The sequence below is a fragment of the Thamnophis elegans genome, chromosome 2, assembly GCF_009769535.1.
Source record: "Thamnophis elegans isolate rThaEle1 chromosome 2, rThaEle1.pri, whole genome shotgun sequence".
Taxonomy (NCBI): domain Eukaryota; kingdom Metazoa; phylum Chordata; class Lepidosauria; order Squamata; family Colubridae; genus Thamnophis; species Thamnophis elegans.
The window spans coordinates 81,852,858-81,878,824 of record NC_045542.1 but is presented as its reverse complement, the minus strand read 5'-3'; the positions used below and the strand labels follow the sequence as shown (position 1 = coordinate 81,878,824).

At 39.0% G+C, this 25,967-nt stretch overlaps 1 protein-coding gene across 2 annotated transcripts in view; it reads left to right on the top strand.

Moving 5' to 3' along the window:
* The window catches only part of ARHGAP26 (Rho GTPase activating protein 26), a 247,694-nt gene that overhangs the window by 75,880 nt on the left and 145,847 nt on the right, over positions 1 to 25,967 (top strand). For both annotated transcript variants that reach the window (XM_032210266.1, XM_032210267.1), the window contains exons 4-10: positions 3,228 to 3,299; positions 7,711 to 7,812; positions 10,779 to 10,889; positions 15,836 to 15,940; positions 20,102 to 20,231; positions 21,914 to 22,014; positions 24,829 to 24,923. In XM_032210266.1, the coding sequence (XP_032066157.1) occupies positions 3,228 to 3,299; positions 7,711 to 7,812; positions 10,779 to 10,889; positions 15,836 to 15,940; positions 20,102 to 20,231; positions 21,914 to 22,014; positions 24,829 to 24,923 (716 nt within the window). The remainder of the gene's footprint in view (positions 1 to 3,227; positions 3,300 to 7,710; positions 7,813 to 10,778; positions 10,890 to 15,835; positions 15,941 to 20,101; positions 20,232 to 21,913; positions 22,015 to 24,828; positions 24,924 to 25,967) is intronic.

The following is a 25,967-nucleotide window of genomic DNA, read 5'->3' as shown; positions in this document are numbered from 1 at the left end:
ACATTTTTGCTCCCAGCTGGATTAAAGTGTCTCTGATAGCATCACATGTAGAAGGGACTATAGATTTAAGTCATAGAATCATAGAATTGAAAGGGACCTTGGAGGTCCTTTAGTCAAACCCTTAGCCTAGTTCAGGAATCCTCATAGCAGCCTGGACAATTGGCCATCTAATCTTTTCTTGAAAACCTCCAATGATGGAGAACCCATAACTCCAGGAGCAAGCTGTTCCATTGCCATGTAGCTCTAATTGTTGGGAAATTCCTTCTGATTCCAAATTTGTGTCTCCCTCCATAAAGCTTCCACTTGTTGATTGTAGTCTTAAACCCCCACCCCCACAGCAGTAAGGAGAACAAATCTAATTCTCTTTTCTGTGACATCCTTTTATATATTGAAAGACTTCTATCATGTCTCCCCCTAACTTTCTCCTCTTTAGGCTAAACATACCAAGTTTCCCTTAGTTGCTCTTCATAGGACTGAACATCTTTGTCATTCTTCTCCATGCTGTTTCCAGTTCTCAGCACTATTTTTATCAGTGATAAAGACCAGACACAGTAGTTCAGGTGCAGTCTCACCAGTGAAACAGAGAATGGTACTATCACTTCTCACAATCTCGATGAAGCCTAGTGTAGTATTGAGCTTTTAGGAAGCCCAGCTCACTGCTGAATCATGCTGAATCTGCTAAAGGGCTAATCATCATGGAACTAGAAAAAAGCTACTTTGGAATGGTGTAGAGCTTTTGTTGTACTCATGTAGATTGGTCCTTTGAATTGCACTGGTGTGAGACTCATATAGTTCAGGGGAGGCTAGAAGCCTGGGATATAGAACTAGTTGTTTAGAGAAGACTTGGATTGTCTTCATCCTGTATTCCCTAGAAATGCTTGAGTTAGTTTGTACCTTGACCCTACATTCTTTTGCTTCTTCTCTTATCTCTTGGGCTATTCATAGATCTTGCTTCTGCTTCACACTCTGGCTGGCTGTTTTTTAGCCAGAAGGAAAGTTTAGCAAGTCTGCCTGCCTGCCAAGCATGGTGATGTCTCTGTGCGAACAGGACGAAGCTGACGGTAGTTCAAGTACGAACAAAAAACAATTGGAGGAATTCCCTCACAATGTCTTCCTTTGGGATTTCATGGAAACATGGGAAGCCAGGGATGCTACTGAGATGATTGTAACAATGACTGACAGAAAATTCACACACAGCCCTTGTGACTGACTGCAGGAGCCTCCTATATTACCTTTGAAAATGTTTCTGTGATTTTGTTCCTTGTGAATGAATTTCTACAGCTAATTGAATTACATTAAAAAATGTAGAAGAACTTCTCTGCCTAGCATTACTCTTGGCTATTCAAACATCCACATCAGTCTTCTGGTATCTTTAAGTGATCTTGGTTATAGATAAAGCTGCTTTAAAACAAAAAGATTTTCAACCAGACAATTCTTGCCTTCTATGATTCGTTGGCAATTTTTAGTAATAACAGTAGCAATCACACTTAGATTTATATACTGGTTCACATTGCTTTACAGCCCTCTCTAAGTGGTTTACAGTGTCAGCATATTGCCCCCAACAATCTGGGTCCTCATTTTACGACCTTGGAAGGATGGAAGTCTGACTCAACCTTGAGCTTCTCAGGATCGAACTCCTGGCAGTGGGCAGAATTAGACTGCAATACTGCATTGTAACACTGCACTATCGGTGCTCTTGTAACTATAGAATATTTTGAATAAGGGAATCTACATAAGCAGCAAAAGGTTGAATGCTGAAAATTAGAAAAGCTAAACAGTATTTACAGTTTTAGAATATGAATAGTGTTTAGGCATTTACCTTGTTTGTGGTTGCTTTCACTGCAAACATTTCCATCCTATGATCCACATTCTATTGGAAATCTAAAAAGATAGGGCAAACAGTTTGAAGCATGAAAAGTTAGAATTACAGTATTACATTGAAACACCGAAATCTCAGAAGCTTAGGGAATCTAAAGAAATCATTACTATTTTAAAAATCAACTTAATTTTGAAGTTTTATGGATGTCAACTGTGCTTGTGCTTCTGTGGGTTTCATATTATGAACCCATTTATTTCTTTGCTTTGTATAGTTGGACATTTATCCTTGAATGGCAACAAATTAAAAACAATGCAAGTGTAAACAAAACAAAAAACACATAGCATCTGAAGCAGCACAGATATCCACATCAATGAATCCTAAAAATGAATTTAGTTCATTCCTGGCCTAGTGCTCAGGAAAAAGCCTGTTTTTAATCTGTATGAAAATCCATGTTGGTGTTATGGATGATCTACCTAAAGGTGGAGTTTGAGGGGGGGAATCCATCAGTCTATAAGTTTGTAGGTTAAAAAATTTTCTGCCTTTTGGAATGCTTTTTCAACTCCCCAGCCTAGTTCTTATTCATACCCTATTTCCCCAAAATAAGACCTCCCCTGATAATAAGCCCAATTGGGCTTTTGAGCATATGCGCTAAAATAAGCCTCCCCTGAAAATTAAGACCTCCCCAAAAATATTGCAACACAGCAGCAGCCATGAGATGACCACGCTCACTGCCTCCTCAATAATAATAATAAAATAAAATAATGTGTATATGGGGGGAAACGTAGTAGGGATGCACCTGTGATCAAATGACATATTGTATGTGATGATGGGGTTTTTTTCCTTTTTTTTCCTTTCTCCTTTTCCCTCTGTTTTTTTTCTATTGTTATGTGATGTTGTCTATGTAATAAAAAATAAAATTATTAAAAAAAATAAAAAAAATAATAAGACCTCCCCAAAAATAAGGCCAAGCGCTTATTTCGGAGGGAAACACTGTAATATTCCGTAGAACTCTCCCATCAAAATACTTTCCAAGCCTGACCTGTTTAGTTTCCAAACCCAGGAAAGGGAAAAGTTATATACCAGCAATGTACAGTACTTAGTAGTATCAACCACCTGTTTTCTAAAATTCTTCAACGCTCCTTACTTTTTTTTGATTCTCTAAAGAAGCTGTATAAATAACCACAGTTTTTAAATTGTTCAGTCTTCAAGTTGTTATGTTAACATCGGTTGATTTTGTAAAATTGAAATCAGGGGATCCCTAATTATATGTTGTATAAAAATCTGAATCGTACAGATATTTTAGGAAGAAAAAAAATCACATTTAGAGAGAATTATAATAATTTAGCATGGGAATGTGGATGCTTCGACTTAGTAGAGAGTAAGCATTTCTTTTCCATTTCCTTGGCAGATTGAAAATGCTGGTGAAGTCCTAATCACACCTCTGGAGAAATTTCGAAAAGAGCAAATTGGTGCTGCTAAGGTAGGTGGAAAAATTGATAATGTTTTCTTGTCTCTTTGAAGGAGATTTGAAAAATACACTTAAAGTATTATTTGGAAGATCTGCAGGAATCAGTATAACATGGGCAGCAGTTGCTTTTTCTGTCAGATACTAAATAACCTTTCTTGGCAACCCTCTTCTAGACTTGTTCAACAGCAATCGAAAGAGGAGTGTCTGATGGTTTTCTTGCATATTTTAATTGAGACAGTTATTGCAATTGAACAATTGTATGTAGTATATAGATGGTAATAAGTGTTAAGAATATTTTGATGCACCAGATCTGGTTATGATTGGGAAAAAAAACATCAGAAAACAAAAACCTAGCTAGTCAAGCATTTTGTTCTCATGTTAGGCAAACCAAATGCTTATCAGAAGTTTGTGACTATAGAATTAATGAAGTTAATGTATAAACAAAAGCATTCAAGGATATGCAATTGGAGAGTATCAACCTACTTCTATTTTCCATATATTAGGTGAATATCAGAAAAGGATTATAGGTGAAAATCAAAGGAATATAAGCATGTTTGTGGGAAGGGCATATGTTTCCGCTGCCAAGGCAAGGAGTGGCACATCACATACAGGTAGTCCTCAACTTATGACCTGAGTTGGGCTCAAAATTTCAGATTAGCAGCAAGACAGTTGTTAAAGTGAAATACTGTTCCATTGTATGATCTTCCTTCCCACAGTGGTTAAGTGAAATACTGCAGTTATTAAGTAACACAATTGCTACATGAATCTGGCTTCCCCATTGACTTTGCTTGTCAGAAGGTCACCAAAGCTGATCACATGATCTTGGGATAATGCAATTATGACAAACACAATCCAGTTGCCAGCCATGTGAATTTTGATCAAGTGACCTTGGGGATGTTGAATGTTGGAAAACTAGTCATAACTCATTTCAGTACCATTGTAACTTTAAATGGTTACTAAATGGATGGTTGTAAGTTGAAGACTACCTGTAGTAGCTTTGGAACTAGAGAGATTTCTCATTTTCACCATAACTCTGAACCAGACAGCAAAGCACTGACTTCATTTGTTGTCACTGTTATCATACAGCTAAATTGGTTTGGCTGTTTAGTATAAAGAAGTCATCATATTCTCAGATTCCCAACAGAGGTAAGAAGAAATCTGTGGCACATCCAGTGGCATCATAACATCCACAGAATTGCACAAGTCTGCAAAGAGTATTAGGAAAACTAGTGTCCATTCTTACTAGAAGAGTTTCCTAACCTGGAATTCCCCCTCCCTCTTTTTTAATAATATAATAATGATGATGATGATGATGATGATGATGATGATGATGATGATGATGATAATTCAGTAGCTCAAATGATCCATTGGAATTTGTGCAAAAATTATAATTATTAAAACAGCAACAAACTGGTGGGAACATCAGCCTGAAAAAGTCACCGAAAATCAGATGGTCAAGATCTTGTGGGATTTCCGTATACAAACGGATAAAATACTGGCGCATAATACACTAGACATCACACTGGTTGAGAAAAATAAGGTCACAATCATAGACATCGCAATACCAGGTACTTGGGTACTTGAGAGACCGCCTGCTGCCAATTACCTCCACCAGACCGATTAGATCCCACAGACTAGGCCTCCTCCGAATTCCATCCGCCGGCCAGTGTCGACTGGCGACTACCCGGAGGAGAGCCTTCTCTGTGGCTGCTCCGACCCTCTGGAATGAACTCCCCGTGGAGATTCGCACCCTCACCACCCTCCAGGCCTTCCGCAAAGCCCTTAAAACCTGGCTGTTCCGCTAGGCCTGGGGCTAAAGAACCGTTGCCCCTATCTCGAATGGTATGATTGTTGCGTGTTTTAAATTATGTATTGTTTTGTGTTGTTGTTAATTTGTCTGTATCCCCCTTCCCTGGTTTGAGTTGTGAGCCGCCCTGAGTCCCCCTTCGGGGGAAAAGGGCAGCATACAAATGAAATAAACATTAAACATAGCAGGGTCGCCGAGAAGGAACATGAAAAAATCGCAAAATACCAGGACTTAAAAATTGAAATTCAACAACTATGGCACAAACCAGCAGTGGTAATTCCAGTGGTAATTGGCACACTGGGTGCTATTCCAAAAGCACTGGAATTACATTTAAAACAGTTAAAAATTGACAAAATCACCATCAGTCAAACGTAAAAAGCCGCACTTCTTGGATCTGCACGCATATTACGAAAATACGTTACGACGTCCTAGGCCCCTGGGTGGGGCCTGACTAGTAACCAATGCCAAATCCGGCGAAACAACTGGCCGCTGTGATACAATTGTATAATAAAATAATAATAATAATAATAATAATAATAATTTGCAAAGAAGCTGATGAAACTGTTGATCACATACTCAGCTGCTGTAAAAAAATCGCGCAGACTGATTATAAATTGCGGCACAATTCAGTAGCACAAATGATCCATTGGAATTTGTGCAAAAATTATAATATTAAAACAGCAACAAACTGGTGGGAACATCAGCCTGAAAAAGTCACTGAAAATCAGATGGTCAAGATCTTGTGGGATTTCCGTATACAAACGGACAAAATACTGGCGCATAATACACCAGACATCACACTGGTTGAGAAAAATAAGGTCACAATCATAGACATCGCAATACCAGGTGATAGCAGGGTCGCCGAGAAGGAACATGAAAAAATCGCAAGATACCAGGACTTAAAAATCGAAATTCAACGACTATGGCACAAACCAGCAGTGGTAATTCCAGTGGTAATTGGCACACTGGGTGCTATTCCAAAAGCACTGGAATTACATTTAAAACAGTTAAAAATTGACAAAATCACCATCAGTCAAATGCAAAAAGCCGCACTGCTTGGATCTGCACGCATATTAAGAAAATACGTTACGACGTCCTAGGCCCCTAGGTGGGGCCCGACTAGTAACCAATGCCAAATCCGGCGAAACAACTGGCCGCTGTGATACAATTGTATAATAATAATAATAATAATAATAATAATAATAATAATAATAATAATAAATAATGAGCTAGGTATAGCTCTAAGTTTTTTCTTAGTTTTTTCTTTTCTGCTCCAAGGCATTGCACCTTCTACTTCTATTTCGTTGCTATAACAACCTGAGGTTTCTGGTTAAGATAGATGATTTCCTGCCACTTTCCTTTTTATTCAGCAGTTTTCCATACAAAATTCTCCACTGCTTCTTATTTCTGGAACACTTAGGAGTGACACCAAGGCAGGAATAAAATTGTAGGAGGCATTGGAATTAATCCACTTAGGATTTGCAATAAAAGCTATTACTATGTCTGTAGTAATAATTATGACAAATATTTTACTATTCTGGCACCTGCATGGAAATTATTCTGACTCTGCTATATACTTCATCAACCTGGTGCCTTCTGTGTAGTTTTGTCTTCACCATCTGCATTACCATGCTAAGGTTCCCCCTAAGGTCACCCCCCCTACATATGTTTCAAAGGATCTTGAAGACCTGGCTTTTGCTGAAGCTAGTGTGATTGAAGCCCTCTTTTTTTGTTCCTCTTTGGGTTTATTATCTGCGGCATCTTCGCTGCCGGAAGACTCGGCAGTGGATCTTTGTAGTTTGGAAGCCAGTTATGCTTGGAGCACGGAGGTGGCGACAGCGCACCAGTGCCCTAGCCCTGCAGGGAGAGCTGGGCCAAGGCATGGTGAGGCTGGGAGGCACGCGAACTGGTGGCAGAACAGGTGCTCGCGCAACCTCCTTTTCCAGCCGGGCAGAGTGCCACACGGCTTAGCGCCTTTGGGATATTACTGGGTCAGTGAGTGGCATTGTGCCCGACTGGAAAGGGGGGTCGCCAGGCAGCTGCTCATGAGAGCAGCTCTTGGCAACCCCCCGCTCCAGCTGGGCACAGCACCACTCACCAACCTAGCGGTATCCCGAAGGCAGCAAGCAATGTGAGCACCTTTGCCCCACTCTTCCCACGGCTCCTGTGGCTTGGCGCCTTCGGGATATCGTTAGATTGGTGAGTGATATTCTGCCCGGCTGGAGGGGGTGTGTGTCCAGGGGGCTTATTATCGGGGGAGGGCATATATTTTTGCCCACAGGAAAATATAGCATGGTCTTATTATCAGGACATGTCGCAGTTTCGGGGAAACACGGTAGGTAATATCAATGCTACTGTTCATGTTACTTAGTTGGGTAATGAAACAGCTGCAAGCAAACGACCAAGAGCAAAAAGAGCAGCAAGGACACAAATAAAAATATATCCCTTATCAGTATCCTTGAGGATGATGCAACAGAGGGAGACATAAAGTTTTGAATCACAGACTACTCATTTATATTACAAATATTTGGAAATATGTGTGTGTGTGTTTATGTCTCTGCATGATTATTGCGATATTATTGTTTTCATGGTTTCTTATGTGGTATATTTTGACAGGAAGCCAGAAAGAAGTATGACAAGGAGACTGAGAAATACTGTGGAATATTAGAAAAGCACTTAAATTTGTCTTCTAAGAAGAAAGAATCTCAACTTCAAGAGGTGAGATTGGCTGTTTTGTTTGCTTGCGCTACTAAGCCAAAAGTTTATTTATTGTTGTTGAATGAAAGGCTTAAAGTTGCACTTTTAAGTATGTATGTTAAGAACCAAGTTTATTTTAGAGCTCTTTAAATTTTCTCTAAAATTCCAGGTTAGAGTTTACATTGCTTTTAATTAAATCAGCTTTCTACCCAGAATTGGAATTGTAACGTAGAGAAAGAATGCTGTAATTTTGCTGGCTGAGGAATTCTGTCAGTTGAAATCCACACATCTTAAAGTTGCTGAGGTTGAGAAACATTGCTCTCTAGACCATCAAGATGACAATTTTAGCCACACTGCTTTTCTAATTCCCTGTAAAACTGTGTAATACTTGAATACTGGTGCCATCTTGTGGTCCATATTTTATATTAAAGTTTGCTATTTTTCTCTATAGAGATTGGAGCTGTATCCTCCCCTTCTCTCTCCCCCCCTTTTCCTTACCTTTCATTTCAAACATAAATCACTGCCTTTAGAGATGCAGAGTTCCTTCCCTTTTGGCTTTTATTACCTTTGTCCAAAATAAAAATCTCTTCACTGCCTAGATCTGTATTTTCTTCAAGCACTGGGATTTTGAGTGAGGGAGCTAAATGATTGCAGCTTTAGAACAGGAGGCTACAAGATTTCAAGTGTTAATTGACCAAAGGTTAGGTCATCAGTTGGACTTTGAGAAGGGGATGATGGTCAGATTAGGGGCAAATGCAAATGCAAGGGCTTGTTGGTTGCAATAATTCTAGCTGTGTGCATTTTGATTTTCATGAAGAACACCCAGCTACTTCATAGGTGTGTTGTTATTTTAGTATAGTTAGACCATGTGTAATTGATAGACTGGATTTTATTAAAGATTTTATCTGTTATTTATTATTTTAGTCTAGAATTTTAGATTGGAAATTCACCGAATGTTTTTATTTGTTCTGGTCTGTGGTCTATGACTGTAATAACCTGAATTGAATTGAGTAAGTGTGTTACTTATCAGATAACATGCTACATTTCGAACAGCATCCATGGTGCTTAAGAAACAGGAAGGGTCTCAAAACTTGAGTGATTCCATATGCCATTGAGCAGGGGTGTCAAACTCACGTCGTCAGGGCAGTGTCACATGACGTATAAGGGCTTTTTTCTCCTTCACTAAACCCGGTGTGGGCGTGGCCAGTGCATGATGCATCCAGCCCCCAGGTTTGACAGCCCTGCCATAGAGCTTTAAAGAATATTAGGAATCTGAAAGTTGTAACTTGAGTAGTTTCATAAACATATCATGTGTGAGCTTCTTCCAGAAAGGCTGGGACTAAATCTTACCCATGCAATTAAAGATGAATAATTAACAATCAGCTCATAATATAATTGTGTGAAATAAAGTTTTTACCGCCCAACATTATATTGCTGGTAGTGAACCAAAGTCCTATATAAGTACCAGAGGTGGTATTCAGCAGGTTTTGACCAGTTCTGGGGAACGGGTAGCGGAAATTTTGAGTAGTTCAGAGAACCGGTAAATGCCACCTCTGATTGGCCCCGCCCCATCTATTCTCTGCCTCCCAAGTCCCAGCTGATAGGGGGGGAAATTGAGATTTTACAGTATCCTTCCCCTGCCATGCCCATCAAGTCATGCTACACCCACCAACCCACTTCCATAAAATTCATAGTATTTTTTTTTAATCCAACCACTGATAGGTATTTTGATCTAAGCTCTTTCTTAAGGAACATATTATGTGGACTTCCTTTTGTTAGTCCCAGATGAATTTTAAAAACTCTTCTAGATCAGAGGTGGGTTGCTATCGGTTTGCACCAGTTCAGGCAAACCGGTAGTGGTAATTAGGACTGGGTCGCAGAACTGGCAGTTCCCTCAGTCGCCGCTGCCATTGCCAGCATATTTTTTAGGCATGCCGGTGTGTTTTTAGCTGCGTGCGCAGTTCATAGTAAATTGTTCTGCACGTGCGCGAAGGGAATCAGCAGCAATGCCGGTAGGAACCCACCCCTGTTGTACACATATTCTTGTATGCAAAGAACAGAAATAAAGATCACCTTGTTCCTGTTCTTTCTTAGAAGTCTTTTACATAAGAACTTGTCCAGATAATTATGTTTAGGTCCATAGTATTCCAACTCTCTTTTCTTTGAGTACTATCTTGATTTTTATTTTCCATATTTGTTATTTTGACCATTCCCATCTTTCTCAAATAGTAAAAAAGACTCAAAATAAAACTAATCACATTACACACACACACAAACACACACACACACACACACACACACACACACACACAAATTAAGAATAAGAAAATAACCACTTATTCTTTGACCAGTAGTTCTCAAAATTTCTATGCTCTGGAATATCTGCATATTATTTTAACTAACACAAAATAACTGCATTTTACAGTGAAATACATCTGCTTTGCAGATGATTTGGGATAGTATTCTATGCTGCACTCTTGTCCAATGCGGTGCTTTCCAAATGAACTCCCCATATTCTGTAAAAATCTTTGGATGGCTAACCAAGATTGTCAAAATTCCTGGAGTTGTACTCCAAAACATTTAGAAGGCAGCAGAAAGTATGACTTGATATGTTTATCTGCTTATGAGGCTTTAGTTTGAACAGGGCCCATCAACTATCATTATTTTTTAGATGCGAACTGGACAACCTGTACCAATCATCTCAGTGAGAAATCTTCAATTATCTTTGAACAAATCTCAGGTTCTCAGAATGCTACTCTATCCACTTAAGGAAGTTTGCCAGCTTCAGTTTGTACGTCATTACCTATTGGACAGACAAGGCAATCTTTCTTAAGAGCTTAGCCCTTTGCTCCATAGAGTTCTAGAATTAAATATACTTAATTGGGAAAGTTCTATTCAAAGGAGCAGCATTTGTGTAATCTTGATGTCAAATGCTCACAGTTAATTACTTGCTTTATTTTCTTTTTAATCCACATGACGACGGACAGGCAGACACCCAGGTGGACCTGGTCAGGCAGCACTTTTATGAAGTTTCTCTTGAGTATGTCTTCAAAGTACAAGAAGTTCAGGAGAGAAAGATGTTTGAGTTTGTGGAACCAGTAAGTAAATGTTTGTGCTTTGTTAAGCATTTCTTTTTCTCTGAAATATAACAACAGTAAATTAAGCTACTGTGAATGATTTAGAAAGTATTGATAAAGTGCCTTTTTCTTCTTTCATCTCCATGATATATGAGAGGAAACAATACATAAATCAAAATAGCTGACATTTGCATTTTCCTAATTTTTTCACTTTTGAGGGTTTAAAAAAATATATACAAAAGCATAAGAGTTGGGTGATTTTTTTTTTCACATTCATAAAAATATGCCAGTCCCCCTATATTGTTTTAAAATATTGCTTCTAGAAAAAGTGAACCCAGAGTTGCGTACATTAAGTGAAATATGCAAAAATAGATAAATATATGCATATTTTTGTTTCAATCTACAAACCTAAAAAGGCCTAAATGAAACTTAATCTTAAAATATTTGATCATCCCTAGAAACAAGTTACCTTCAGGAAGCAGCATAGAAACAATTTCCATGTGAACAGAATGGAAATAATTACGTCCAAATATCACAAATATGAATATTTACTATTGGTTCTAATTTCATTCTCAGTAAAGAAAGGTGGATACTGAAATTGTTTAATCATCAATTGTTGCTACTGTCTTTCTGCTGCTACCACATTTTAATTCCAGTATGTTCTTAGTTGAAGAAATACAGTAACTCTGAAGAAAAACCATTAAAATATTACTGTAAGTAGTCCAATTATTATGGTCAGTTGGGTTATGCAGTGCTTCTGATTTCACTCAAAGTGCTTCAGAGCAAGCTAGGATATAAACATAACACCTGTCTGTAACTCTTTCAAGTAGCTGTGCCTGTTCCTGAAATTGTAAAAAAATCTGGGGAAAGATGTAGCTGTTCTACATGGTATAGCTAGATTTGTGTCCCTATTTCTGAAGCAGAACTGGAACTGAATCTGAAATGTCACACTGTTGTAGTAAATTGTATGTGAAGATTGTTGCACATTCAGATGCTATATCTGCTCAGGATATAATAATATCTTATGATCACTGATCTGTTTAGATATGAGAAGGAAATAATCACAATGAGCATCAGGCGTGTGTCCACCACCAAGTTACTTAGAGGTTTATTCTGGAAAATATATATTTCGAACCATAAACTTTAGAAGCAGATGAGTTTTGGAGGGGAGAGAGAATAAACTCCAGAAAGGGACATCAAAACCAACAGCAGGTTCAGAAGAGACTTGTTTGCTGAAAAGCTTCCATTTTGGATGTTTCAAACAACAACAACAACAACAACAAAAAAGGAAATTCTTATTTGTTTGTTATACAAGGAATGCTACATTTCTGCAGCTTTATTTCAAATGTATTACTTCAGTGGTCTTCATGAGAAGAATGAGCCAGATTGCTCTCTGGCACTACTGTGTTTGATTTACTGGTCTTTGGTACAGCACTGTCTTCCTTTCTTCGGTACTCAGCTACTTCTGGCCAGCTAGGGGACAAATGATAGAGAAGTGATGTTGCTTGGCTGATTTTTAGCAGGGAAAAGAGAGAGACTGAAGGGCTGCTATTTAATCACAGGCCTAGGTAGCCAGGATGTATCTTTTTTTAATCTTGCCTTTTCCTTTCCCACTTTGTTATTCAAGTACATAGGGAAGAATAGGAGTGTTCTCTGTGCTATCTAGTTCCTTTATCCATGATCTCTCACACGTTCTGCTGTCATGGTTGAGAAGCATTGGGGGCCATTGATAAAGTATGTGTGCATATGTGTAAGAGGTTAAGGGGCTGGCTTAGAAACCTCGGAATTCTAGTCCTGCCTTAGTCATGAAAGCCAGCTTGGAGACATTGGACCAGTCACTCTTTTTCAGCCCAACTGACCTCACAAGGATGTTGTGGGGAAAATTGGAGCAGGAAGGAGTACAATGAATGTTGACTCAGATTTATTCTCAGTTTGGGGACCAAGTGGGGTATAGGTCCTTTGGAGATGCCTGGGGATTCGAAATGGTCACTGTTTGATGCTGTTGAACCTGAGGAAATGGAGACGGTCCTTGGGACTGTAGGTGCAGCCATCTGTGAATTTAGATGTTTATATATCAAACTTCTTAACCGCCCATCTTCCTCGCAGATCTTGGGTGAGATGGATTATCTGGACCCCTTCTAGTCTGATTTTAGGTTCAGATATAAGATGGGATACAAATGGCATTGGTTGCACTTTTGAATGACCTCTGGTGGGAGTGGGATGAAGGAAGTGTTTTGGGAGTGCCCAGAGTTGGTTGTAAGATGGGTATATATAAGTGTTTTAAACAAACAAATAACATACATACATACATACATACATACATACATACATACATACATACATTGATAGTCCCAAGCAGAGTGCAGTAGTCCATAGGGGAGATGACCAGGGCATGAATGACTGAAAGAACAGGCTCTCTATCCTGGAAGGGGCATAACGGGTACATAGCATGAAGTTGAGCAAAGGCCTTCCTAGCTATGACTTCATGTTATGTTGAACATTTCTGTTAATAAAAATAGGACAGTTACAGGTTATCTTTCAATTATCATTCAGTTTAGCCTGAGGCATTAAACACATCATTTTTATAACTCAAATAATCAATTCAAAAATTCTGGATGATTTATCTAGGAATCAGATTCGATATAATGGGGATCAGAATAGACACCCTCAGGGCACTATAAGTCATAGGTTTATATATTCAATACCACATTCTGAGAATGTGTTTCTCTAAATCATGTTGAGATAATTTCAGCAAAATAATTCAGAAAGATATTATGAAGATGAAATCACTGATAATTACCAAAATATCAAGCAAAACCAACTGGATCACCTTCTTCTAGTTTGGCCCTGAGGAGAAAAACATGTTATGTAATCAGGCAGTTTGCAATAGATCAAGATAATTGACTTCTTTTAGGAATGATTGAACTTGAGTTGCTGCTATATAGTTTAGGATCTTGCCCCATTGTGAAATATTAGAAAAATCTGACAGCTATCTGGCGAGGATTATGGTGTTGGGATTATGTTGAGTTGAGTAGGATACCATGTGACCTCATGATGAAGGTTGAGGTAAAGATGCTTGCAACCCACATTTTTGACATTAGATTTATTCAGTAGAAATTCATTATCTTAATGTTCCTTTTTCGAAAGAAAAAAAATTATATGATCGCTGGCATTTTGTTTTTTTGAGTTCCAATTTTGATTTTGCTTTCTTAATGAATCTTTGTATTTCTTTGTTTATTATTCTAAACAAAATAGTTGTGGGAATTATTTGGCTTTTTCCCCTTGCTGTGTTGGTTCTAAATCAGACCATATGCTTACTCTCAATTTTTTTAAAAACCAGTATCTTGTAATTTGCCTGAGCATTTTTACATTTCTGAAGCATTTGGAAAGAATTTTGTATACTTCTTCCAAAAGAGAAAGAGAAAGAGAAAGAGAGGGAGGGAGGGGAGGGAGGGAGGGAGGGAGAGAGAGAGGGGGGGGGAATCTTTCTCTTTGAAAAATCCTGTTACTTTAACTAAGATTCAACAACTTTGCTGATTATTTATATTTTGTATTATTGAAGGATGGGTGTGGAATCCTTTCCTTCCTTCCTGTAGCTTTGAAGACATAAAGCCTTCTACTTTACAGGTTTTATTACTTTAATGTCATTTCTATGTTTGAACTGCAGGTGGCACTGGGTACAACTGATTTGTTGCTTAAATTTAACTATATGAGGTGAATATTCGATTCTGTATTAATACAACAAATGGTTCATGCGATAAAGAACTTTGAGCAGAATTTCTGGTTAACAAATTATGGTAGCTGAGTATGGTTGAAAAGGGCTGCAAGCTTCTTATGCTGACCTCTCTATAGATGCGGAAAAGTTGAGAATGGAAAGGGCATAGATATGGCAGGCATTTCTGGTTTCCTTTCAATGCTTTGTACATTTGAATGCTTGAAGGAAGCTATTGCGTCTGCTGATTTTTTCTTGTTATTCTGCCTGATTCTCCTCTCAGTTATCTGGGAGAAAAGACATAATTATATATATAATGGCTAGATAGAATATTTTATTGGCCAAGTGTGATTAAACACTTGGAAACTTATATATGTATTCATTTGTCTTATAGTGACATAAATGGGCTGAAGCTGTTAAAAATTGTTTAGATCTGTCCATTATTCTGTTTCCCTCTGTCTGCAAAAAAGTTTTAGAAACTCCAAAGATCATACAGTCACAAAATGATGTGAAATTCTAGTCTTTCCTTAGGAATGGAAGCTGGCTGGTGACCTTGGGACAATTATTCTACTTCACTTCACCTCACCTCATCCCACCTCACCTTACCATGCTGCTGTTGTGAGGAAAATAGGATGCAGGAACTTTGAATTGTACTAAATAAAGCTGGGATGTGATGATGATGGTGATGATGATGTAAGATTTGGGATAATTTTATATGTTTATTTGCAAAAAGCTTATCTCTGCTTCATGGAGTTGCTATCAAATAAGCATGCAAAGACCTGAATCCAATCTGATTTGAATGTTTGTTGAGTTTCAGTCTTAAAAAAAAATAAAGAGAGGAGCTTCTGTAATTGTTAACCTTCCATAATGAATCTACAGAGGATTAAAATTGGTGTGAAAAGATGGTTCAAGAGATACAGAATGGAATATTATGTGTAGTTTTAAAAACTTAAATCACACTGTTTCTGCCAGTCTATTCTTAAATATATCCCTGGATATCAATATCACCCTCTAAATTTTTGGTTTCATTGTTCGTGCAGTTATAAAATAGTGCATAAAGTGTACTCAAAAAGCACTCCCAATGGGTTTAGCAGAAATTACTCTATGTTATGCATAATGGACTGCAGCCATTGGCATCCTCTCTGATTTGATGGTGGGAAGAAAGAGGACAGATGCAATTGCCCTCGACTACATAAAAAGAAATCAACAAGCTCTTGTAATTCAATTCCTTGTTTTGTTTTTCCCTCCCCTGTAGCTGCTGGCATTTCTGCAAGGGCTGTTCACGTTCTACCATCATGGCTATGAGCTTGCAAAGGATTTCAGTGATTTCAAGACAGAGCTGACAATCAGTATACAAAATGTAAGCAGAAACACTTATTGAAGATCAAGGTTCTCTTTCAAGTGTTATTCCGCAACTTTTTGCCCAAGCATATTTTGCTATGTTTATGTTAAGAAAAGGGGCGGCGTGGTGGCTCAGCAGTTAAAATGCTGGACTTCTTGACTGGAAAGCCAACAGCCCAGATTCCAGACCCGAGTGCTGCATTTTGGGGTGAGCTTCCATTCTTGCCCTAGCTCCTAGCAGTTGGAAAGCAAATGCAAATGTGAGTAGATAAATAGGTATCACTTCAGTGTGAAGATAACAGAGCTCTATAATGTCACATTGGCCACACAACTGCAGAAACATCTTTGGACAGTGCTGGCTCATTGGCGAAATGGGGATGACCATTGCCCCCTATAGTTGACTACAAATAATGGAGTAAAATCCGCAGGGACTCCTATGTTAATAAAAAGTTTAATTTGTATAACTATAAGCAACCCCCCTCTTCCTCCTCCTCCTCCTCCTCCTCCTCCTCCTTTGGTGGCTGATAAGCTTGTTGCTTAAGCAAACAATTTCAAAATAGCACATTTATTTTTGTCTTACAAACCAGATTAATACAATCTAAATGTCCTATAAATTCATAACATACCTAAATCTCTTGGTTATTTTTTTCAAGAAGGTACCATCAGACATGAATATTGGTCCCAGAACTTAATGTAAATAATATTTACTCTCTTTTTATACTGGCAGCATGCTTCATCAATTAAAAAGAGATTTTTGTTTCCATTTTGGAAAAAAAATATGCCAGGAGTTTCTAATAGCTATTGTCCCTCAAAATCTCTTAAAATATTGAAATTTGTTATATTCCATAAACATTTTTCAGTTATCTTAAGACTTCTCGCCCTCTGTATTTTGTAAAGCTTTATGTAAATATATGATTGCTGGATGTAGCTTAAAAGAAACTGATAATGTATGGAAAGGTTAAATGAATCCCACAGCCTATGTTTACAATACTATTGTCTGTGCATGCTAATCTTGAACATACATATCAAGATTAAGAAGAAATATCAAGATTATGTTCTAACAGTGAATTTATTCTTGGGTGGGTCAATTAACTCACCTGGCCTTTCTAGTTAGTGTGCAGAAACTTAAGCTTGACACTCTAGTGTAGGGGGTCCCCAACCCCCAACCTACTGCCAGGCTGTGCCCTATTTGGAACCAGTCCATGTGCCAGCCTGCCACTTGTGCGAATGGAGCTGCACTCATACATGTGCACTAGCCTGCCACTTGTGTGATCCAGTTCCCTCCCCTTCCAAGCTGGGCCACCAAGCCGCAAATGTTGGGGACCGCTGCTCTAGTGAGCCACTGTTAGTTGCTACTACAACTTGTTACTCCTGAGGAAGTGGACAAGGCCATGGGAGCTGTGAATGCCTCCACTTGTGCGCTGGACCCGTGTCCCTCCTGGCTGGTTGCGAACAGCAGGGAGGTGACACCGGGCTGGGTCCAGGCGATAGTTACCGCCTCCCTTCGGGAGGGGTTCTTTCCCCCCGCATTAAAGGCGGCGGTGGTGAGACCCCTCCTGAAGAAGCCATCTTTGGATCCAGCCATCTTAAATAACTATCGTCCAGTCTCCAACCTCCCCTTCGTGGGGAAGGTTGTCGAGAAAGTGGTGGCCTCTCAGCTCCAGCGGTCCTTGGATGAAACCGATTATCTAGACTCCTTTCAGTCTGGATTCAGGCCTGGCTACAGCACGGAAACTGCTTTGATCGCACTGATCGATGATCTCTGGAGAGCCAGGGATGGGGGTCATGCCATCCTAGTGCTCGTTGACCTCTCAGCGGCCTTCGATACCATCGGCCATGGTATCCTTCTGCGATGATTGCGTGAGGTGGGAGTGGGAGGCACCGTCCTTCGGTGGTTCTCCTCTTACCTCTCGGAAAGGTCGCAGTCGGTGTTGGTTGGAGGGCAGAGATCGACCCCTAGGCCCCTGAAGTATGGGGTGCCACAGGGTTCGGTCCTGTCCCCCCTCCTGTTTAACATCTACATGAAGCCGCTGGGTGAGATCATTCGATGGCACGGGATAAAATATCACCAGTATGCGGGTGATACACAGTTGTATCTGTCCACCCCGTGCCAACTCAGTGAAGCGGTTGACGTGATGTGTCAGTGCCTGGAGGCTGTTAGGGACTGGATGGGGGTTAACAAGCTTGCACTCAATCCGGACAAGACCGAGTGGTTGGTGTGTTTCCCTCCCAACAATTGGCCAAGTATTCCATCTCTCAGGCTGGGGGGTCAAACTGTACGCCCCTCAGACAGGGTTCGCAATTTGGGAGTCCTCCTGGACTCACAGCTGACTTTAGAACACCATTTGTCGGCTGTGACCAGGGGGGCATTTGCCCAGGTCCGCCTGGTGCACCAATTGCATCCCTACCTGAACCGGGAGGCCCTCGCAACAGTCACTCGTGCCCTTGTGACCTCAAGACTGGACTACTGCAATGCGCTCTACATGGGGCAGCCCTTGAACAGCATTTGGAGACTTCAGCTTGTCCAGAATGCAGCCGCACGAGCGATTGTGGGTGCACCCCGGTACACCCATGTTACACCTATCCTCTGCGAGCTGCACTGGCTGCCTATTGGTCTTCGGATACGCTTCAAGGTGCTAGTCGTCACTTATAAAGCCCTTCATGGTATTGGACCTGGGTACTTGAGAGACCGCCTGCTGCCAATTACCTCCAATTACCTCCAAAAGACCTATTAGATCCCACAGACTAGGCCTCCTCCGAATTCCATCTACCGGCCAATGCCGATTGGCTACCACCCGGAGGAGGGCCTTCTCTGTGGCTGCTCCGGCCCTCTGGAACGAGCTCCCCGTGGAGATTCGGACCCTCACCACCCTTCAGGCTTTCTGCAAAGCCCTTAAAAGAGCCCTGGCTGTTCCGACAGGCCTGGGGCTGACGAGTTTCTGTCCCCGCTCGAATTGTGTGGTTGTTGATTGTTTTTAAATTGTTGTTGTTGTTTGTCTGTTGTTTTCCTCCTGTTTGTATCCCCCCCCTTACTTTGGTTTGTGAGCCGCCCTGAGTCCTTCTGGGAATAGGGCAGCATAGAAATGCAATAAATCAAATCAGATCAAATCAAATATTAGACTAGTCTGACAGGTATAAGGTAAAATCTTATGCTTCTGCTCTAACTGAACCCTATGTGTACCTGTAGCTTTCTGTTCTGAGAAAACAAACAACTAATTAATATGCATCATAAAGATTGATATATACAATGGATACATGGCAACATTGGCTTAAAACATGCTGCTTTCACTTCAGTTGAATTAAGTTGTGAGTCAAATGCATGTGTGAGGCTTTCCATATGTATGTTATTTCCAGTGGTGGGTTCTGGATCCCGTTCCAACCGGTATGGGATGCGCCATGCACGGAAGCGCAGAAGTCTTAAAAAACTGGTAAGGAGCTCGGGCGGGCAGGTGGGCCCTCCAGAGCACCATACCGGAACGGTGTCCGGTGTTCTGGGCTGGCTCCAGTACACCCGTACTAGGGCGTACTGCCTGCAACCCACTACTGGTTATTTCTAATTAGTAAACTTATTAGACATATGGCAACCCACCTTAGGCAACAGATTTTGTTGCTATGAAAAACCAACAAGCCATTGGTTACCTGCTAATTCAGAATTGTTGCACATCTTCTGATTTAGCGATGAAATTCTTGAAGACTCTTCTGTCTCATATTACTAAAGAATCTGGTTGGTATGGGTCTTTTTCATTTGCGGTTATGCTTCAGGTAGCATTCATTCTTGGGCCAGTCTTATTTCTCACATAACCTGAATATCCCAAAGGTGCTTCACCCCCCCACCCCCACCAAAGAGGCAACTGGACATTCTGGTTTTTCTTTGAAGACGTTTCGCTTCTCATCCAAGAAGCTTCTTCAGCTCTGATTGGATGGTGGGGAATGGAAGGATTTATACATTCCCCACCATCCAGCTAGAGCTGAAGAAGCTTCTTGAATGAGAAGCGAAACGTCTTCAAAGAAAAACCAGAAAGTCCAGTTGCTTCTTGAGCGGGGGGGGGGAACACTTTTGGGACAACCATGGTCTGGATGACTGAGCATTTCCATAGACATAACCTTAATATAATATTCTGTGCATTTAAAGCCTGACTGAAATACTTTCTACTCATTTTCCATTCATCTTTAAATGCAGACAAGAAACCGTTTTGAAGGCACCCGGTCAGAAGTTGAATCCTTGATGAAGAAAATGAAGGAGAATCCTCATGAGCACAAAAACATCAGCCCCTTCACCATGGAGGGCTACCTTTACGTTCAGGAAAAGCGTGAGTACCTTTATGCTTTCTCAGTCAGGAAAATGGATGGCTGATGCAATTACAACCTTTGGGATTCCAAAGGTGCTTTTACAAAAGGCAACTAGACTTTCAAGAAGTCATGGATGATTGAGAATCTCCACAGACAACTTCTGCAAAGGGTAGCCCCTTAGAAGAATAATTCCTCTATTTTTTTCCTTTTTCAGTTATTTTTAATGAAAATAAAAATAACTGGCACAGAATATCATTACATATTTATAATGACAGCAAGTATTACACAGTTCACTGTATGCACTGTGAAATCTCCAGGGTAACGATATGTAAAACTGTTTAATATCTTCATATCTTTTCTATAAAACTTGCAACCTTTTTTTCGCTGTTGTGGAGATACTCCTGTAGATATTGCTGCAACACAATTGCTAGCATGCATAGGCATTAACTGTATTTCCAGACTACCAAAAGATAGAGCAGCATCAGAAGAGCCAGAAGTTCCCAACTACTAGAAAGATGAACAGGCATCAAGCAAATGAATGTTATTAATGTATAGGAGAAATAGAAATTATGAGGTTAAAACAGATTTTACTTTTTTCCCTTCTAATCAGTCTGCTGCAATATGTTTGCACTTTCAGAAGAATTGCTATGCCCTTGAGCTTTCAACCACATTGACTGCAACCAGCTTACATTTTCTTGCTATTTCTGTGCTAACTCTAATTAGCAAGAATAAAATAAGTTCCTTATGAAACTCACATTTCAGGAGAGGTCTACATAATGTATTAGAAGTGCAAAGTAGGTAGTCTAATTATATATTTGAAATAATATCAACACCTGTATCTAAAAGGTTACGAAGGTTGCGAAGTGAAAAAGCTGCAGTGAGTATTAGAAGAAGAATATCTGCTCTTTTCATTCCATCTAATGTCAGGTTGAGGACTGCTGTTAATAGACTGTGTACTACCTTCAAGGAAAACTAATATTTTCCCTGATTTTAAATTACATTTTTAACCTGCATAGAGTTTTCATTTTGCATCACCTATACCTTTCTTCTAGAGTATTTTCCCCCCTTTGGACTTTCTTTTTGGGATTTACTAAAAAAAGATGGAAAATTATAGGAATTACTCCCTTTTGTTTTCAAGGACTGAAATCGACAGAGTAATTCGATTAGTGATTTTTTTGTGTGTGACTTTCAGTATTTTGGATATAGAAACATAGAAAATTGATGGCGGTCTAGTAAGTCCACCCTTTAATTTTTTGTTTTATTTGCTATTTACTTTTTATTTTGTTTATTATTTTTTATATTTTATTATTTTTTATTTTATTTTCTATTTCTAATTTTTGTCAGATGATGGACATACATTTATTCCAAGCATGTCTAAACTCAGTTACTGATGATTGATACACTATCTCCTCTGGAAGTTGGTTTCCAGCTTCCGCTACTCTTTCTGTGAAGTAATACTTTCTAATATTACTTTTGAACTTCTCTTCTGTCAGTTTGAGATGAGGCCTCTGTGTTCTTGATTGCTTAATATTGAACATCCTGCCTTCTAGAACCTTACTCATACCCTTAATATATTTAAAGGTTTCGATCGTATCATGAATTGTAGCCTGTTCGGCAAGTTTGGTTCCATCCTTCCATGTGTTAAGATTAGCTTGCATTTGTGTCATACCTGAAATATACAACTCATTTCTATTCTGACTAGGTCATTTTGGGACATCCTGGGTAAAGCATTACTGCACATATCAGAGTGAATCCAAACAAATAACAATGGTGCCATTTGACCAGAAGTCTGGTGGAAAGGGGGTGAGTAAAAATGCAGATGATTTTTCATGGAGATAGTTATTATTATTTAAACTAAACTAAACATTTAAACTAAAATGGAGTGGACCAAAGTTACTAATTGCATGAAGTACTATAATTGTATTTAAGCATCCCTTCAGTTCTTTGTCAACTTATTGTTCAGATGGTACAATGCATCTGGATCACATGTTCACACCTTCCCTTTATAATTAGTGTTTTCATTTAAATAGAGTTATTATTTCTTTTGATATGAAGCAATATATTTCTAGGCGTAAACAATAAATTCTTTCAATTTTCACTGCACATTAATTAATTGTATTTCCATCTTTATAATGATAGGAGAATGAGAATGTGCTGAAATCTACTGATCTAAATGTTAGGACACAAATCACAGCTCAAAAAAGAGTACATAATTGTGCATATCAGATACAAGGATAACTTTCTGGTTAACAAGGCTTCCTTGTGTATCAAAATGTTCTTTGTACCATTTCTCTTACCATTATGATCTGCATATACATCTACCGTATTTTTCAGACTATAAGACGCCCCTTTTTCCTTCAAAAAAGAGGCTGAATATCTGGGTGCGTCTTATACACTGAATGCATCATTTTTTGCCTCCTGAAACTCTGCCCCCTTCACCAAAATGGCCGTGCATAGTTTGTAGGAGGCTTTCAGAGTGCTCCTGGGGGCTGGGGAGGGCAGAAATGAGTGAAAAATAAGGCTTTTTTTGCTCAATCCCCGCCCCCCAAACACTCTACAAGCCTCCTAAGGGCTATTCATGCCCTTACAAAAAACGGGCTCATTTTTGCGAAAAATTGGCAATTTTTGGGAGGTTTGCAGAGTGCAAAACCTTTTTTTTTTAAATTTTCCTCCTTGAAACCTTACTGCTCCGAAAAATATGGTAAATATTTATATGTGATGTGCACACACCTTTATAATGACTATCTATGTAAATGTGTGTGCGTATAAAGTCATGCATCTGTGCACATGCACCATGTTGAAAATGTAAAATCAAACTCTCCCAGTTTAACTTCCACAAATTCTTCATTTGGGCATTATCCTAGAAAAGAACTTTCAAAAAAAGTTAACAGAATCTTACTTGGGGAAAAAAAAGAACTCCCTATAAAAAGTTTTTAAATATTTAATACAAAGATTCCATCATAGTAATTTGTTTCCTAAACAGGTTTGTTGCAATTAATGTAATACCAGGAAGATGTCTCAAGGCACTTGCTGCTTATATTCATTCCTTAAAGGGATGAGATGAATTATTATATTCATTTTGTTTTGGCCTGCAGCCTTTTATTTGTCTGTATTTGCATTGGCAATGCTTCTAAAGCTATAAAGATTTGCAGGTACAATTTTTGAAATAATGTTCCTGTTATTCTTATTCAGTCAAGTCATTTCCTGAAACAAAGTCATTACTTGACACATCACGATGAATAGTTTTTTTTCGCAAGTATGCTTTTAGTAATGGGATATACAGGTTATTCCTCCAAGGGCATTGGGCTGTGATTTGTGTTCTGGGAACGTTTATTTTATTTTGTGGCACTTCCCTATCAATGTATCTTTTAAAGGTCATTTGTAGCTTCTCATCTGCCAGGTCTTTCTAAGAATCTCTGAACTGGACTAAAGCCAACAACAGAAGTGGAACATTGCCTGATTAGTGATTGAGTAGATTACTTTCCTTTCTGTGGGTTGGGCTACAATCAGAACTTGATTGGAAATTGGTTTTTCCAGCAATTGAAAAACAACATTGTGATTTGTATAATTGGGGGTAAAAGCATACAGACCATTAGAAATACAGGTATTGATTTACAGCAGTTCATTTAGTGACCGATCAAAGTTGACAACACTGAAAGAAGTTACTTATGGCTGTTTTTCACATTTACGACTGTTGCAGCCATCAACTGTTGATGAAAATTCAGATGTTTGGCAACTGAGTCATATTTATGACGGTTACACTGCCCTGGAGGCATGTGATCCCCTTTTATGACTTTCTGACAAGCAAAGTCAATGGGAAAGATTCACTTAATAACAGTGGCAAGAAAGGTGGTAAAATGGGTCAAAATTCACCTAGCAACTGCTTCTCTGAGCAACAGAAATTTTGGGCTGAGTTGTGGTCATAAGTCAAGGACTACCCATTTTATGTTCAACTCAGATGAATCTTTCTATGCCGTGATTGTAATTACTGAAAATGGAAGACTCTTCAGGTTTTAGGAGAATCCTAACAGGACAAAAGAAGAAAACCCCTCCTTTCTAAGCAAAGTGATTTAAAGAATATTGTGGTTAATAGGTGCAGTTAAAATGCATGTTGATAGTAGCCTTAAAACATGTTCTTCTGCTGATCTGATTTATGATATTATAATGTTGGGCATTACTTTACATGGTTTTTTAAAGAAGGGGATATAAAAATTAATGGAAGGTTCAGAGCTGGAGATAATGTTCCATTGTGGCCAATGCTAGAAGCATGCAAGAGATACTCTCCAGTTTTGCTTTGGTTTGGCTGAACAGGTAAACATTCTTTGAGGCAAGATTAGATAAAGCTTTGATCTGTCATGACTGTCTTATTTTGTTATCCCTTCTAAGATTGATAGATTTAAATGAGGCTTAAAGAAAGCCCCTGTTTCTCATTTTACAAAGAATACCTTATGGGATATACAAATCCTTTTCTTTATTACCTAGTTTTAATTGATAATCAGCATGGGGGTGAAATACTGGTTCCAAAGTGAATGCCTCTGGCATTGAAAACAAGGTTGCTTCAAGATTAGATTAAAAAAAAAAGAATTGACCTAATATGCGATTTTCATATCCCGCTAGGGAGAAGACGAAGCTATTACTCTCAAATCTTGCACTCGACGGAAGACTGATTCCATAGAGAAGAGATTCTGCTTTGATGTAGAAGCTGTGGATCGGTGAGTTTATTTATTAATTAAATTTATTCAGAAGCTCGATGTGGCTTGTATAGAACTTCAAGTTGAGTTTGCCTTTTGCCATTCATTAGCCAGTACTATAGAAGCAGAAATACACAACTTTTCCCCCTTCACTAAACCAGGCATGGGCATGGCCAATGCATGACATATCTGGGCCGGGGCCTGCGAGTTTGACAGCCCTGGCCTAGGTTGTATGGTACCGTTTATTTGGTTTGTTTTTGCACATATCCCATAGTTTGTTTCTTTGAGATCTAGCGATACTTTAGAGAGGGGGCTTTCATATTTGGCATCCAGTACGTAACTATTCTATTCATATAAGCATTAGTAAAAAGGGCCGTGCCCTAGAAATCAGAGTTACGATCTTGGGAATAGCTACATGAGGCAACAGTAGAATCAACCTACACTGCCTTCTTCACTAGTGTAAAATGTACAAACAATATATGAAATTGCTTAAATTAGCACAAATTATCATCAATGAATGTTATATATAACTATATTCTATGTAAGTAACATATAGTGACTGCGATAATATATTCTCTTTGAATACATCAAAGATCCAATAGAATTAGCTGTTCATTACAAAACCTGATTAACTGGAATAAAAAAGGGGAAAAAAACCTATGGTGATTTGTTAACTCTGATTTATCTAAAACAGGGATGCTACTTATACATACTTTCTTATTTTCCCCGTGAAACCTGGTTCAATTTTTTTTCTTTCCTTGGGAGTTTTATATTGATGTTCTCCTCCAATCCAAGTCTAGTTGCTGATTGCAAACCCCAAACAGTGCAGCCAGTCAACAGTGGAGGATTGAATAAAAAAAATATTCACATAGTTTCTTCTCTCCCAAGGTGGGTAATTCTAGATATATAAAACGCCTAAAAAGGCAGTAGTAGGTTATATTTAATTGTTTCAGGGCTCTTTATTATAAGAACTTTCCAGGAACAGAAAATGTGAAGGAGATGCAGTATGGCTGAATTTGGTAGAAAGAACAGGATAAACAACAACAACAACAACAACAACAACAA